General features: G+C 39.5%; 1 protein-coding gene across 1 annotated transcript in view; it reads left to right on the top strand.

The window, feature by feature from the left end:
* The first annotated feature begins 1,758 nt into the window (after positions 1-1,758).
* Positions 1,759-17,609, top strand: part of Chic2 (cysteine rich hydrophobic domain 2) — a 39,731-nt gene continuing 23,880 nt past the window's right edge. The window contains exon 1 of the mRNA XM_048364808.1: positions 1,759-2,261. Within this exon, the coding sequence (XP_048220765.1) occupies positions 2,143-2,261 (119 nt within the window). The 5' untranslated portion in view covers positions 1,759-2,142. The remainder of the gene's footprint in view (positions 2,262-17,609) is intronic.

Genomic DNA, 17,609 nt, shown 5'->3' with positions numbered 1-17,609 from the left:
TATGTATGTATGTGTGTATGTGTGTGTGTGTATGTGTGTATGTATGTCATAATTTTTACAGTGCTAGGATTAAACTCAGCACTCTACCACATCAGCCACTCCTCTAGTCCTTTAGCTTTAGATTGCTTTTTAGAGAGGGTCTCACATTAGTCCCTTCAAGTTACAGGGCTAACTCATCTTCCTTCACCCTCTGCTCTGGCTCTGCTCCTACCTCTGCTTCCCTACTAATGGGGCCACAGGCAGATACCATCATGCTCAGCCTTAAATGATGTATTGTGGATGTGCTCCATAAACAGGTGAACATTACACAATGCAAAAATTGGTGGCAATTCTCATTTGAGGAGCTGGATGGAGCCTTAAATACCTCCTATTGTCACTCTATTGTGTGCCAGGCCCCCTTCTAAGAATTTTACACATACTAAGACACTTAATCTATTGGGTAGCTTAGTGAAATAGGTGTTATTATAGCCACTGTTTCATATGAAGGAACAAGGAGGTTAAATGACTTGTCCAGGGTCACATAGTAAGTGACAGAACTGAGATTCAAGCTCAGGCTTAAGAACTCACTGTTAACCATCAGAGTATGCTGCCTCTTTTGTGCTTCATTAGTGCTCTTGGCATTCTCCATGAGCACCTGATAAAATCACATTTGCTTGCCTTAAGGATAAACTACTGGAAAGCAGAGACTGTAACTCATTCATATTCACACACAGGTGCACACACACAGCACAGTGCCTGCCACATAGATGGAACTCAATAGAAATTTGTTGAGTAAATAACTCTGTGGAGGTAGACAAGTTTGACTCATCTGTGTCTCCTTCATTTTATCTTAGTTCATTGTGTCCATTTTCTCCAACTCTTCTCAACAGTAAGTTGGTTGTTTGGTATTTCTCACAGTCCACATGACCTTTGCACTTTTTCTGCTTGGGCAATACTCATATAAAGTTATACATGAACACTGTACTTAGAGAATAGTCTGAAGAACGCTGCTGGCTCCAGTAGGACTATTTCTTCTACTTCTTGTGAAGTCTCACTATCCAGACTCTCCAGAGTCCATTCCTGTCCTTGTATGCCTGGAAAGTTCTTGACTAGGAAACCAAAACCCAAAGTGACCCTGAGCCTTTGCTAGGCAGATAAATCAGTTCTTCCCTCTCTTTCTTTAGCAGAAAAAGAAAAGATGCCCTAAGATTTTGATGGAAGAAAATAGGTTATGTTTGGTAAGGGAGTTGGGGGCAAGGATGGGCATTTTTAAAAGTCTGGGATCCAGATTATCTATCAATTTTGTTTCACAACACTACTGGCAAGATTTCTTATAACAAGAAACAAAAAGTAGCACCCTTGATAGCCTTGTATGTTAGGCTTTGTTTAAGGGGCTAAAGGAAGATGTTTGGATTTGGTTTTGGGAAATCCTGTAGCACAGTAGGCAAGAATTCTCGCATGAGAACCAGCCAAGTCTGGTAAAGTAAGAAAGCTGACCAAAGGCTGGGACCCATTACACTATGAAAGCGGCAGTCACACTCAGATAAACCTCTCCTCCAGCCAGGGATTTTATGTTCAGTTTGTTTGGGGGACTGTTTGTCCCCCTCTGCTCCTCATCCTCCCCAGCTCTGTCCTCCCAGTTGGGGCCTTTGCCAGGCCGCAGACTCAAGCAGCCGGAGGGCTGGGGGCGCGGGGCACAAGCGCGGGGCCGCGCCGGCGGGAGCGCGCATCCAGGCACGCAGGAGAGTGGAAGAAGGACGGCGGCTAGAGAACGAGCGAGACCGCACGTGAGCGCGCGCCCCCGTCATTTCATCCGGCGCGCCTACGCACGCGCCCGCCCGCCCGCGCTCCCGGGAAGTCTCGCGATGCCCTAGTCGGCAGTTCCCGCAGCGGGTGGCTCCGGCTGTTGCTGTGGTTGCCTGAGTTGCTGCTGCGGCCGCCGCGGCGGAGCTAGTGGAGGTGTCGGCCCCGGGGCGGATGTTGACATCGTGTTGTTGTTGTTGCGGATGGTAATGGCGGCGAGGGCGGGCCGGACCCCATCTTCTCAGTAGCCGGAGCCGAGACAGCCGAACACGACCCCCGCGGCCTCCGCAGCCTCGCCCGCCTGCCCCCGGCGCCTGTCCTGGACTCAGGCCCCTGGGCAACGGGGCTCGCCGGCGCAGGATGGCGGACTTCGACGAGATCTACGAGGAGGAGGAGGACGAGGAGCGGGCCCTGGAGGAGCAGCTGCTCAAGTACTCTCCGGACCCGGTGGTGGTCCGCGGCTCGGGTCACGTCACCGTGTAAGGCCCGGCGGAGGGCGAGGACGGGGACGGGAGGCGAGGGCCGGGGGACCGGGGGACCGGGGACGAACTCGGGGACGGGTGGGCCCCACGTACTCGGGACGCCCCTCTCTCCGTCGCCTTTCCCGGCTTGCAGGCCTCCGCGACGGGCAGGCGACCAGGAAGTGAGGACTTGCCTTGTTTTCGTTTCCTGAGGACTCGTGAGTGGGGACGGACACCGTCCCTCCTCTGCCACCCCCCTCTGGGCCTGGCCGGGGTGCCGGATCCCAGTGCGGGAGGTGGCTTTTAGGGTCTGCCGCCCCTCTAGGTTCGGAGTGGAAAAGGCGTATTTATGACCCCCTGGTTACCCTTTGAGCCTGGTGACATATGGCTCAGAAGCCACATCTGGGCCGCGTAAGGCCCCAGTGACAATCGGTGCTGAGGCTCCCGGTGGTGTGTGGTGGTGTGTCTGTGTTTCACACATAGCCACAGGTCTTCCCACTCTCTTAACAAGGTTGGTTTCTGCAACTAGTGCATGCTTCTGAAGTTGTATACAATACGAATTTGTAGATAAATAACTATACATTTGAGATATGTAGGTGCATGTATACAACGAATTTTAAAAAAATCTACAAGCTATGGAGGGCTTCCTGTAATCTTAAATCCTTCCTTGGGGCCTGAACTTCTCACCTTGTCATTTTCGCCAACACCAACAATCCAGTATTTTTCCAAACAACAAAGAATGAAAGTTTTCTGAAAGGACGTGACTAATAAAGGGATGTAAAGACTTGAAGCTAGCAGTGAGCTGTCCGGAAGCAGGAAGTTAATGTTTCCCCCAGAGAAGTCTGGAGTTGTGTACAACTTGATGCTCTTACATTGTATGTCGCCTGTTCACGACCTAGGTCAGTCTCCTGTCCCAGTAGTTAGTATACCTCTGTATGTCATTTGACTAGTACAGAAGGGCAAGTCTGAGACATTTGTTGTTACATTTTGATACAGGGTGAGTGGGATGTGCTGTGAATAACTTAGTAATTACCAACAATAAGACTTCTCATATGAGATGGTCAGCAGAATCTTGAGATCTCTCAATATTGTCGAGATTTGCCATATGAACTCGTCCTGTTGCCACTTGGGTATGCTTATGTAATGTTTTGATGCCTTTAGCACCTGTTCGATAGTATTTAAGCGACCTAACACGGTGAAAACATTGAATAATCACTAAACCAGCACCTGGTCAGACAGTGGGTTTTATCACAACGACGACAGTTATTCTTTTAACAGTCATCACCAGCTTAATTAAGGAATATAACTAAATATAATAGATACTAATTTTTAACACATAATTATGCCATTTATAGTACCATGAACTATTTAATATTTAATTTTACTCTTAGGATTTTTTTTTCCTATATCTTTTTGCCTTGTTTTAAGTCTCTGGGGTATGTGGGTATTTAAGGATTTACAAACTTTTTCATGCTGTCTGTGCTCTCCTCTACAGTCCTCATGTCAAAGAAAAGCTAATAGCATTTTATTTTAAGAAATTTAACCTTGGCTATTGATAAATCTCTGTGGTAGAGTGCTTGCCTAGCATGCTTGAGGCCCTAGCAGAAAGTAGGTTTTATTTTCTTCTTCTCTCCCTTCCTCCCTCCCTAAGACAGTCTCCTCATATAATGAAAACAAGGGAAAAGGGGTAAAGTGACCAACCTTTGAGATTAGTTGTTGGCCAAACTTACTGATATTTTTAAAGTTTGGAGTTTTTTTTCCCCCCAGTTCTGGGGCTTGGACTCAGGGCCTGAGCACTGCCCTTGGCTTCTTTTTGCTCAAGGATAGCACTCTACCACTTGAGCCACAGCACCATTTCCAGCTTTTTCTGTATATGTGGTGCTGAGGAATTGAACCTAGGGCTTCATGTATACAAGGCATGCACTCTACCAATAGGTCATATTCTGTCCCAAGTTTGGAGGTTTTTTTTTTTTTATTTCTTAGGATGTTAGTATAAAACATTGATGACTTACTTATTGATTACTTTGATTTTTTGCAAGGATGGTAACTCCAAGGGATGTATTAATCTGAAAGTTAAAATGTATAAGTATTTAGAGGCTGGTACTAACCAGTGTTGCTATCATAACTGCTGTGTTTTGTTCCCATCACTTTCCTTCCTATCCCTCCTATGTCAGAGTCAAACTTGAGGCTTTCCTGGAATGTGTGAAATCGTTGACTTTTAATTAAAGCCATGTCATAGAGTCAGTTATTTTGCTGCTGATTTCTAATGTACTCTTAATTTTACTAAGTTACATGCTCTTATATACCTTCTTGTGATCTTACTATCTCCATTTCCACAAATAATTCCTCATTCTTGAGCACCAGTTTTTATTATGGCTCTGGACTATATCACTTTTTGCTTGTCTCTAAGATATTCTGTGGAAAATTGAAGAAATGTCACTTGAAATAACTTTGGAAACTGCTTTAAGGTTCAATGTAATCTTTATGTAGAAGATAGCACAAGAACACCTTAGTGTTTATTGATCTTTCACGTAATACAGTTAATGAAATACTGTCTTGAAGACTAGATTCTTTGGTTAGGTATCAAAGAGCTGAACACCATTTGCCCAGGTTACAGAATCATTTCAATGAATCACTTCATTTATTTAACTTACTAAGTCTTACCATTTCCATTCATTATAAGGCATATTCAATTTTTATTGTTATTTTTATTATTTGTCTTAAAGAAGCTGTATTGTTCAGGCTGCTCTTGAGATTCTAGACTTAGTAGTCTTCCCACTTCAGCCTCCTGAGTACTAGTATTAGGACTACAGGTGCATGCTAGTGTGCCTTGCCATATTTTAGAGATTAAACTCAAGAGATTTTTGAAGAACTTCTATTGATATTTCCCTCTAGGATGTAATGTTGTATGAGGATTGTGTGTTTATCAGCCTTGATTTCTTCATTGTTTAATGTAGTGTACAGATTATTGTAGGTACTGAATAGTAGTCTCTGAATTTTTTGCATCTGGTGGAATTGCCAAATGAATGACCATTTTCTGCATTTTCTAATAGAGGTAAACTAGGAAACTATCACATTGAAAAAATAAGTGGCTTTTTTTTTGGAAGTGACAGTACCAACTGAGTAGTTGGGAAATAGGCATTTGCCACCACATTCTACTCTAGGAATTTGTATTTTCCAAAAGACCTTAGTTGAGTCTCCTATGAGACACATTTGGAAAAAAAATAAATGGTGCTGTGGAAGTAGGGTCTTTGCCATCAGTCTTATTTATTAATTCTCAGATGCTCTCTAACCAACCACAGGCATATTTACCTTTCTGAACCTTAGTTTTCTTATATGAAAAAGGAGATAAATATCTGCCTTAGAGGTTAGGTGTGAGTATCAGAAATAATTTAGTGACCTGTAGCCATATAGGTATTCAACAAGTTCTTTGCTTATCATATATTTTGGTGTTTTTGCATGCACATTTTTTTGGTTGATCTTTAGCAAATTTGTTGGAAATCATTCTAAAATGTGACATATGTTTTCTTGAGCATAAATGTGAATTATAAGATTGTATGAATCATTTAGTCAAATAAGATCAATGTGTGGTGATGTCTTAGAGGCCTCTGAGGTAAGTGAGTGTTTGAGAATTTTCTCTGAATGGCAGTTTTGAGTTTTGTAAGTGTGGACTTGCTGTTTTCTGTTTACCTTCTTCTGATTGATCTGTACTTAGAAATGAAACAACCCAGTTTGAACAGTGTGTAAAGGGGAAAGTTTATTCTAAATGCTGAGATGAGGTGTTTACATTTTAATACTTTTACAGTATTTTACGCAGAACACTTTTTACTCAGTTATTCATTATCAGTTATCTTATTGAAGTTTTCTCGGTAATTTAACAAGTCCTTTTTTAAGTTCCCATTTTATAGCAGATATTTATTTTACAAAGTTTTATGTATATAATTGTGAACAAAAGGCACTTACTTTTTGCTGCCATGGAATTTATAGTTAGTAGACAAATTATATATGAAAAAAAATGCTACCAATGAGACCAGTAAGGTGCTGTGATAGATACTAATGTGATTAGAGAGTAACATGTAGAAAGGATGAAAGAATTGTGTGAAGAGTGCCCTGGATTTGGAGAAGAATAGCAGGTGCTAAGACTCTTCAGCCATGCTTGGTTTGCCTGAGGAGCTAGCTAGTACTTCTGTAATATGGCTAGGAAGTAGAGAAAAATAATTTTACCTTGAAGTTGATGTGTTCAGTGGGGCCAGAGAGGATGTAAAATGACTAGACTGAAATTGAGGAGCCCATCGCAGTAGTCTAGTTGAGGGATGATAATGGCCTTGTTAGGGTGGTGGTCTTTCGTTCTAGGTAGACATTCAGATTTCATAACTTTCCTATGAGACATGGAAACATAGCAATGGCCATTTTGCCCTCTGATTTCCCAGTTGTATGTGTTTCATTTATTTTTGGCTGTGTGAAAGGTGAGGTCATAGAACTGGAGACTGTTTTGATGGCATTCCTGCCCTTGCTGTTCTGTTACTATGGGGCAGCTTATATGAGAAGGGAGCAGCATGTACTAGAGTGGAGAGGGCTCTCTCATAGAATCACAGATTCTGAAGTAAGGGTTTTCCTTCACAAAGTGGCATACTTTAGTTCTAAGATGTGTGGTATATTTGTGAACTATTCGTTTATTAGATTTGAGGGAAAGCTCTTCCATTTAAAACTAAATTGGAGCCACGAGGGCTGAAATGTTCTCATATTTCAGAGCCATAAAATTTTTGTTTTGTTTTTCTTCTTAAGCTCTTTCTTATGAATTTTGCATAGGGTAGAGTTGGTTAGACTTTGGAATCTAACCAACTGATTTTTTGTCTGATAAGTGAATGCGGATATAATAAGCATCCTGCAAGAACTCTTTATTTTATTTTCTTTCATTTGGATGTCGTTGCGGTGGAGTCCTTGTTTTGTTCAGTGAAGGAGTTCCTTTGTACTCAGTCAACTTTTCCGTTCTATACTGTTCCTGTACTGTTGAATTGAAATTAATGTTTCTGGTAGTCAATTGTGTTTGTCAGCTTTCCATTACTATAAGAAATATCCAAAATATTTGTTATAAACTTAAAAAGGCAAAAGTTTTATTATACCTTACAGTTTTAGAGCTTTCAGGCTCTGACTGGTTGGCCTTGTTGCCTTTGACAATGGCAGTACACCATGATGGGAGCAAAAGTGGAACAAATCTTTGTATGTCATGGCTGGGAAGCAAAAAGTGTCAAGTACACTCACTCCTGTAATCCTAACTATTCAATAGGCTGAGATCGGAGGATTAGAATTTGAAGCCAGCCTGGGCAGACAAATCCTAGAGAATCATTTCCAGTTAACCAGGAAAAATTCAGAAGTGGAAGTATGGCTCAAGTGCTAGTGACCAACCTTAAGTGGAGAGAGCTAAGCAAGAGTGAGAGCTCCTGACCAGTACCAGTACAAAGGGGGAAAAAAGCCAGAGGAAAAAAACCTGAGGCAAAGATTTTCCCAGTCCTTTTCAAAGGCATGTCCTCCAATGACTGAAAAACCTCCCACTAGGCCTTACACTTCAAGTTTTCACCACACAGTAGCACTAAGCTACTGAGCACCAAGCTTCAAACACAAGGGCCTTTGGGGGCTACTCAATATCCAAGTCACAGCATATGTCCCATAATTTATATTCATAAACGAGCATAATTTAGTGGCATTGTTTTGCTCATCAGAGTTTTGTAGTAGGAGGAATATTCCAAAAATATAAATACATTTAGCTATATAAAAATCTTTTAACCTTAGTCTGGTACAGATTATTTAAAATTGTTGCAATAGCTCAGCTGAATCCTAATAGCATCAGAAAGTTAGTTAAGCCGGTGCTGGTAGCTCACTTGTTATCCTAGTTATTCAGGAGGCTGAGAACTGAGGATCATGGTTACAAACGAGGCAGGAGAGTCTATGATACTCTTATCTCTAGTTAACCACCAGAAGAGCCAGAAGTGGAGCTGTGGCTCAATTGGTAGAGTGCATATAGCCTTGAGCAAACAGGCTCAGGGTCAGCACCCATGTCCCGAGTTCAAGCCTCTACTCCATGTAGATTCATATTACTTTCACTTTAATGACATGTATAATCTGTTAATAGCTGAAAATATAAACTGGAACAGCAAAATGCTAATACTAGAATGTAAGATTATGGTACATGAATTGTGTTACAGTGAGTTTGACACATGTAATTTACTCTTGTTTCATTATTTTCCTGAGTGAGATTGTATTTTCACAGATCTGAATAAACTAAAACACTAGTTAGAATATGGTCACAAAGTTAAACATTTCATAATTGTTTTAGGAGTCATAAATGTGTCATTATTCTATGAGTACATTGTCATTTCCATTCCTTTCTCCTTGAGCTATATTGATATTCAGACAGACTTAGCTAGATAGACAAATTTAGCAGCTTCAGAATCTGTTAAATTTTTTTTATAATTATAGTTTCATCTCCAAAAATAGCAAAAAATCTGATTCCATTGAGCTCAGAGTTGAGCTTTAGGAAATACTACTATCTGCATAACCCGTGGGGTTTCAGTCTGAAATTTTTAGTTCCTATGTTCATAGATCTTTGGAACATTAAAAAAAAAAAATCCGGGGCTGGGGATATAGCCTAGTGGCAAGAGTGCCTGCCTCGGATACACGAGGCCCTAGGTTCGATTCCCCAGCACCACATATACAGAAAACGGCCAGAAGCGGCGCTGTGGCTCAAGTGGCAGAGTGCTAGCCTTGAGTGGGAAGAAGCCAGGGACAGTGCTCAGGCCCGGAGTCCAAGGCCCAGGACTGGCCAAAAAAAAAAAAAAAAAAAAAAAGAAAAAAAAATCCAAAACTCTTGATAGGGATCCCCTTATCCTTATCCTTCAAGAGCATGTCCTGCAGTCTTTACCACACACCAGTGCTTCTCTGGGCACCAAGCTTCAGGCACATGACCTTTGGGAGATACTCAGGGTCCACGCATCTCTATCCAGAGTGCCTGGAAATTCATTGTCTGTGACCACTTTTGCTACCTCCATTACTGGAGTGAGTTGCCATTGTTTCTCTTCTGCTTAATACTTAATTCTACTTAACACTCTTTCCTCTTAACACCTTGGTCTTTCCTCTTTTAAAATCCTCATGATAGATCTTCCATGGTGATCATTTTAAAATATAAATCAAATCTGTTGTCTTTTCTGTATCAGCTTTCCAAAGAAAGGTTCATCTCCTTTATAGTCCTTTTAATGGCTTCCAAGACCTCCCCTGACCTCACCCATCCTTCTCTGACTTCTTTCCTATTCCTCTTCCACTCACCTACCCCACTTTAGTTACAATGACTTATTTCTAATAGCTACATTATTCTTCTTTGGAGACTTGGTACTAGTTAGGTTGGGTCCTTTTTCTGGTGTACTCTGTTCAGATACCCTGTACCTATGTTCTTCATTGTCTTCAAATCTTTGTCAGTTATGAGCCTAACCTCAGTTATGAGTCTTAACTTCCTCCCTATTTAAAATTGAAGTGAGGGCTGGGGATATGGCCTAGTGGCAAGAGTGCCTGCCTCGGATACACGAGGCCCTAGGTTCGATTCCCCAGCACCACATATGCAGAAAACGGCCAGAAGCGGTGCTGTGGCTCAAGTGGCAGAGTGCTAGCCTTGAGCGGGAAGAAGCCAGGGACAGTGCTCAGGCCCTGAGTCCGAGGCCCAGGACTGGCAAAAAAAAAAAAAAAAATTGAAGTGCATCTACTTACTTCTTTGTTTTTTAAATAGTGCTTCCTATGTCAGAAAAAAATTCCCAAACTTTGTATTCTTACAAGTCTGAGCCAGACTTCTTTCTTTCTTTCTTTCTTTCTTTCTTTCTTTCTTTCTTTCTTTCTTTCTTTCTTTCTTTCTTTCTTTCTTTCTTTATATTTGTTTGTTAATTGAACACAAATTTTTTTACAAGGTGTTGTGCAAAAAGGGCACAGTTACATAGTAGGGCAGTGTGTACATTTCTTGTGATATCTTACGTCCTGTTTTTCTATCCCTTCTCTAGGTCAGGTAGACATATATACAATATACAATGTATCAAGAACATATATAGTATTCACAGACTTGGTCTCTACTGTCCCTCCGTCTCCCTTTGTTAACAGTCATATATCAGGGAGATCATGCCCCTTTGTTTTCTGTGTTCTTGGCTTGTCTCGCTCAACATTATTTGTTCGAGTTCTGACCATTTCCTTGCGAATAACAATATTTCACCATTCCTAATCGCTATGTAGTATTCCATTGTGTATAAGTACCATATTTTTTGGATCCATTCATCTGTGGAGGGGCATCTGGGTTGTTTCCATATTTTGGTTTTTTTTTTTTTTTTGGCCAGTCCTGGGCCTTGGACTCAGGGCCTGAGCACTGTCCCTGGCTTCCTTTTGCTCAAGGATAGCACTCTGCCACTTGAGCCACAGCGCCACTTCTGGCCATTTTCTGTATATGTGGTGCTGGGGAATCGAACCCAGGGCCTCATGTATATGAGGCAAGCACTCTTGCCACTAGGCCATATTCCCAGTCCTGTTTCCATATTTTGGCTATTGTGAATTGTGCCGCGATAAACATGGAAGTACAAATGTCTTTTTTTTATTTTATTTATTTTTTTTATTAATTGGACATAAATTTTTTTACAAGGTGTTGTGCAAAGAGGGTGCAGTTACATAGTAGGGCAGTGTGTACATTTCTTATGATATCTTACAACCTGTTTTTCTATCCCTTGTCTAGGTCAGGTTGACATATATGCAATATACAATGTATCAAGAACATATACAGTATTCACAGACTTGGTCTCTACTGTCTCTCCGTCTCCCTTTGTTAACAGTCATATATCAGGGAGATCATGCCCCTTTGTTTTCTGTGTTCTAGGCTTGTCTCACTCAACATTATTTGTTCGAGTTCCGACCATTTCCCTGCAAATAACAATATTTCACCATTCCTAATTGCTATGTAGTATTCCATTGTGTATAAGTACCATATTTTTTGGATCCATTCGTCTGTGGAGGGGCATCTGGGTTGTTTCCATATTTTAGCTATTGTGAATTGTGCCGCGATAAACATGGTAGTACAAATGCCTTTTTGATATCTTGGATTTTGCTGTTTAGGATAGATGCCTAGGAGTGGTATGGCTGGGTCATAGGGTAGGTCTATATTGAGCTTTTTGAGAAACCTCCATACTGTTCTCCAAAGTGGTTGTACTAATTTGCACTCCCACCAACAATGGAGAAGGGTTCCTCTTTCCCCACAGCCCCTCCAGCATTTGTTGTTGCCTGAGTTCAGAGTATATGCCATTCTAACTGGGGTGAGGTGGTATCTCAGGGTTGTTTCTATTTGCATTTCCTTTACTACCAGGGATGTTGAGCATTTCCTCATGTGTTTCTTTGCCATTTTTATATCTTCTCTTGTGAAGTCTCTCTTTAGCTCTTTTGCCCATTTCCTAATAGGTTTATTGGGCTTGGAGGGGCTTAGTTTTTTGAGTTCTCTGTAGATGACAGATATCAGGCCTTTGTCTGTTGTTGTGCTGGTAAATATCCTTTCCCATATCGTTGGCTGTCTTTCTATTTTGGTGGCTATGTCCTTAGCTGTGCAGAAACTTTTTAATTTGTAGTAGTCCCATTTGTCGAGTCTTTCCCCTATTTGTTGTGCCCCTGGGACTCTATTCAGGAAGTTCCTTCCTGTGCCTATAAGTTCTAGCGTCTTTCCTACTCTGTCCTTCAGTAGTTTCAAGGATTCAGGTCTGATATTGAGGTCCTTGATCCATTTTGAGTTGATCTTGGTGCATGTTGATAGGCTTGGGTCTACTTTGAGTTGAGCCAGACTTCTTGAAGTCCAAACTTTTTTCTATTTTGGAGGAACCTTGGAACTGATGATCCTCTTGTCTCATCTTCCTGAGTGCTGAGATCACCCGACCTGTAATCTTTTTTTTTTTTAAACAAAAATAAAGTTTTAAAACATACTGTGTAGTAGTTGTCTTCAGCTGTAAAATGAATCCAGAAAATACTTTAATATTTTTTCTTAAAAATTTTGTGCTGGGCAGTGGTGGCTCATGTTTGTAATCTCAACTACTCAGGAGACTGAGATCTGAGGATAATGGTTCAAAGCCAGCCAGGCCAGAAAAGTCCCTGTGAGACTCTTTATCTTCAACTGACCACTCAAAACCTGGAAAGTGGCACTGTGGCTCAAGTGGCAGAGCACTAGCCTTGGGCACAAAGAAGCCCAGAGACAGCACCCAGGTGCTTGAGTTGACCCAGGCATAGTGGGTTGTGCACACTTACAAATGACTTGAGTCCATCTCCAGAGGATTATGAGTTCAAGACTAGGAAGAGACCCTACCTGAAAAAAGTGTACTGGGGCTTCAGATATAGCTCAGTAGTAGAGGACTTGTATGTAAGGCTCTGGGTTTGATTCTCAGCACTATAAAAACAAATAGACAATTTGGGACAGCATTTGACCTTTGGTCTGTTGCCTTATCTGAGACAGAACTAGAAGGAAGATTTGCTGTCCTGAAGTAATATATATATAATATATAATGTATATTATAAATAATAAAGATTATAAATATTATATATTATATTTTATATATTATGTCATATATTATAAATAATAAATATTATAAATAATATATATTATATTATATGACATATATTATATTATATATTATAAATAATAACTAATATATAATAATATATCAAGTTGATATGTACACCAGAATTAAGTCATTATCTCAATCCATTGCTTAGCTGTTTCATTTTGATCACAATAACTTTTTTGTGCTTTTCAATTTTTCATCCTGTCTGACTACATTCATCACCAAATGCTTGCCTTTGTAAGTTGTAAACCTTTCTGTCTAGCATAGCTATCTTGAAACTAGCATCTCTGTTCCTGTTTCATCTTTATACTCCCTGACCTTAGTTTGTAAACAGGTAGAATCTTTTGCAGTTAACTTTGATAAGCTGTCCAATGACAATATTTGTGAAGTTTTTAAATATTTTAATCCTTTTCTAATTACAAAGAAAAATGGGGAGGCTATTTTAAAAGTTGGGCAATTATATTACCTGTAAAGTAGAAATACAGTACACTACAAAGTCACTACAAAGCAGAAGTCCTACATGATTTTTTGTGTAGTTATTCTTAGTTTTGCTAATTGTGTTTTTCCTAGAAATTTTGTTTATATTTAAATATTAATATACATATATATTTTTTTGCTAGTCCTGGGCCTTGAACTCATGGCTTGAGCACTGTTCCTGGCTTGTTTTTGCTCAAGGCTAGTGCTCTGCCACTTGAGCCACAGCTCTACTTCTGGTCGTTTTCTATATATGTGGTGCCAAGGAATTGAACCCAGGGCTTCATGTATACGAGGCAAGCACTCTTGCCACTAGGCCATATTCCCAGCCCGAATACTACTATATTTTGATAGAGAAAATTTGGAAAATATGAACATATAAAAATGTCATCCAGGGCTGGGAATGTGGCTCAGTGGTAGAGTGTTTGCCTAGCATGTATGAGGCCCTAGGTTCGATTCTTTGATACCATATAAACAAAAAATAAGTAAAATTAATTTAAAATTGTCATCCACAATTTCAACATCAACAATCATTATATTTTGATAGATTAAATTTTTATCTATTTATGTGCAAATATTTTCTTGTTAAAATTGAGACATTCATATTTTTTATATTTTTCCTATAAGATTATATTAATAGGAGTATTTACTGCAATCATTACAGGTTCTTCAAGTATGAAATATTAGGCTCTGTTATATTTCAGAGAGCAGAATCACCAACATGCCTTTAAGCAGTGCAGTTTTTATTGTAAGAATGCAGACTAAGGAAGACTGGAGACTGCCATTGTACAGCCAGGCTTTGGGAAATGAGTGCTGAGGATACAGTGCTGCTCTGGTGATCCAGTTATTCTGCCGTTTTTCTCAGCACCGTATGTCCTCTGCTTCCTCTGCCTCTATGATTCGCTTACTTTCACTTCTAGCTTCTGCTGTGACTTTTCCTCTCCTGAACTTCATAGTTGCTTTTTTTCTTTTTTAAATTCTTGGCCTTGAAAAAAAATTTCCTGACTTTCAGTTTCTCATGACTTTACTATATATTAGCTTCAATTTAAATTATTTCTTTGTATTTCAATTCTTGTCTGTGTACCAACTATCTTGTATTCAGATACTTTGTAAGAGAAAAGACTTAACTATGACTTGGTTAAGGTTGCCTAAGTTGGGCAGCCTGGTTGTACTTAGCCAGCCCAGGGATTAAGTGTTCTCAGAGCAAATGTTCATTTGTAGTTTTATGACGCAGAATATAGGGAGTTTCTAGGCCTTCAGAGTAAGAAGCTTTAAGTTTTTTAACAAGCTTTTTAGTTTTAAGTTGTAACACCTTTTCAGATTAATGTGCTATAATGAATGTAACTGTAAAACAGTTATCTTGTTTTAAATCCTTCATCATTAAAATAGCACAGCATTTCAGAAGCAAGGAAAAATACAGCAAACATTTCTGGCTAAAGGTAAAACAAGTTGAAGCAATCAGATTTCTTTAAGAGACAAAATTCACCATGAGTTCAAAATAATTCAAAAATGACAATACAGTAATGAATTCTGAAAGATGTTAATGTAAGGAGCTATGAGGAATACAGAAGAGTTTATAATTGAAGTAAAAAGGACTGTAGTTAATTTAGGCCTAGATTATGGAAAAATTTGAAATGCATGAAAATTCGTTTGTGGACCTAAACATCCCAGTTTACTTCTTTTTTTTGGCCAGTCCTGGGCCTTGGACTCAGGGCCTGAGCACTGTCCCTGGCTTCTTCCCGGCTCAAGGCTAGCACTCTGCCACTTGAGCCACAGCGCCACTTCTTGCCATTTTCTGTATATGTGGTGCTGGGGAATCGAACCTAGGGCCTCGTGTATCCGAGGCAGGCACTCTTGCCACTAGGCTATATCCCCAGCCCCCCAGTTTACTTCTGATAAAATATGTAGTTGAGGGCTGGGAATATGGCCTAATAGTAAAGTGCTCGCCTCATACACATGAAGCCCCTCGGTTCAATTCCTCAGCACCACATATATTGAAAAAGCGGAAGTGGCGCTGTGGCTCAAGAGGTAGAATGCTAGCCTTGAGCAAAAAGAAGCCAGGGACAGTGTTCAGGCCCTGAGTTCAAGCCCCAGGACTGGCAAAAAAAGGAAAAAGAAAAATAGATACAAAATAAAAGATGCAAATAGAAAAACCTTGTAATGGTTTTTAGGTATTCATGTAGCAAGTTAAATATTACTGAAAATATGAGATATTTTTGAAAACAGTTATAGTGACTTGTTTATGCAAAATTTTTCTCCACATTTAGTGTTATTTCTTGGATAACATTCCTAAAAGACAGTTCACTCTGACAAAAGTTTAAATATTTTTAATGCCAAATTAATTCTGAAGTGGTGGTAATCATTTATAGTTTTACTGGCAGTACATGAAATCTTCCATTGTAAAGCTTTCGTGCCCACATTAAAAATGTTTTTATTTTGTTAGTCTTTGTAGATAACTAAAATATTACTCACATTGAGTAGCTTCTTTTAGAGTATTATTAAGTGCTATTCCTATATTTTTGAACTAATAGAATATAAGATGGTTAGAATCTGAGGGGAGTTCAGCTTTCCATCGTTGCATTTCATTCAAATACATCAAATTACCATTTTATGGGATGATATTTGGCCATTTCAATACTGTCTCAGGCCAAATTAATTTTAATCAGCATGAAATATGTTTGTTTTTTTTTAACTCTATTTTTTTGTCTTTTCTTTTTTGGTTCTGGGGATCGAACCCAGAAAGTTGCATTTGCTAGGCAAGCACTTTGCCACTGAGCTACATTCCAGCCTTGAGTTTTTTCTACAATATTTAAGAATGGTTTTTACTGTCAGTTGAAACTGAAACATATACCGCATTTTTCTAAGAACGACTGCCTACTTGTAATCAGAACTACTTTTTGGTAATACTGAAACTAATCAGTTATATTATCAAATATGATATGTGGCTTTAAAATTCATTTACTAAATTAAAATGATCTTGCTAAAACATTACTTGATGATATTGTTTTGCTTGGCTTACATTTGAAAAGGTAAGCTTTGGCAGAGATAAAAGACTTAAGTAAGAGGGAAGTATTTGCTGTGACCTATGCTAAGTAAGTCATTGTAGTGCTCAGGCTTTGTGCTAGAAGAAAGTACTGTACGGAAGAACACTTGCTGAAAAGAGTTGTTTCAACTTCTCTGATGAGAAATTTGATCTGTAGACAGATGGGAATGAGGGCTGGAAGCATGACTTAAGCTAGAATACCTTCCCAGTAGACCCAGAGCGCCGAGTTCAGACCCCAGTACTGCCTCCCACCAAGAAAGAAATGGACAAAACACCGCATTGTAGTTGTTTGAATAATGACTGAGTGAGAAGGTGAAGATACTGAGTGTAAGAGAACTCTTTATAAGACATTGAGGAAGGAAAATAACTGGATGGCCTCAAACATGAAGGCAAGAGAAACATATATAAACAATACGACTAGTAGATTTATCCAAGTTTATAGTCTGTAAGAAGAGGAAGAAATATAGTGGATTGCAGAGGAGACTAGAGGATATATAATCAGGAACAAATGACCAACTTTAAAATAGTAATGATATGGAAGAAACACAGATCTAGAAAAAGAGAAGTTCATTTCTAAAAGCAATTTTAATGCTTTCCATATTACTACTTTGAGTGCAGTAAAGAATAGTACTAAAAAGGTTTCAGGCAGAAAAGTATGTGAGATTCTATCTCCAAAATAACTAGCAAAAAGCAAGAGTAGAGGCATGACTCGGGGTAGAATACCAGCCAGAAAAGCAAGCTGCATGAACCAAGTGAGTGCACTTGAGGCCCAGAGTTTAAAACCCAGCACTGCCAAAAAATAAAATAAATAAAAAAGAATAGTTTGGCAAGGTGTGGTGGTCTGTAGACAAGAGGATCCTGCGTTTGAAGCCAGCCCCCAGGCTGTGCATAGTTAAGACCCTGTTTCAAAATTACAATAAGGAAAAAAAAATCTCAAATTCAAAAAGCTTTATTTGTAGGATATTGTGATTTATTCTTGTGAAGATACTCAGTTTTTGAGATTGGAATGAATGCCTTTCTCTTCAAATACTATGTAAGTTTCTACTAAGAGCAAAGTGGGTTGGTAGTTTATTATCTTCCTGAAAGTAGCTTAATTAAAAAAAAATCAGTTCTAAAACAGAGTAGTACCTAAGTCATTATTCAAGAAAAGCTCTTTTAAGGGATAGGAATAGGTGTAACTATTGCAGATGTCCACATTTTCTTTCACACCATCAAACGTGCTGACAGTGGCAC

This window comes from Perognathus longimembris, chromosome 16 (genome assembly GCF_023159225.1).
Source record: "Perognathus longimembris pacificus isolate PPM17 chromosome 16, ASM2315922v1, whole genome shotgun sequence".
In the NCBI taxonomy this organism is placed as follows: domain Eukaryota; kingdom Metazoa; phylum Chordata; class Mammalia; order Rodentia; family Heteromyidae; genus Perognathus; species Perognathus longimembris.
The sequence above is the reverse complement of the archived record's forward strand: the minus strand, read 5'-3'. Positions and strand labels throughout refer to the sequence as shown.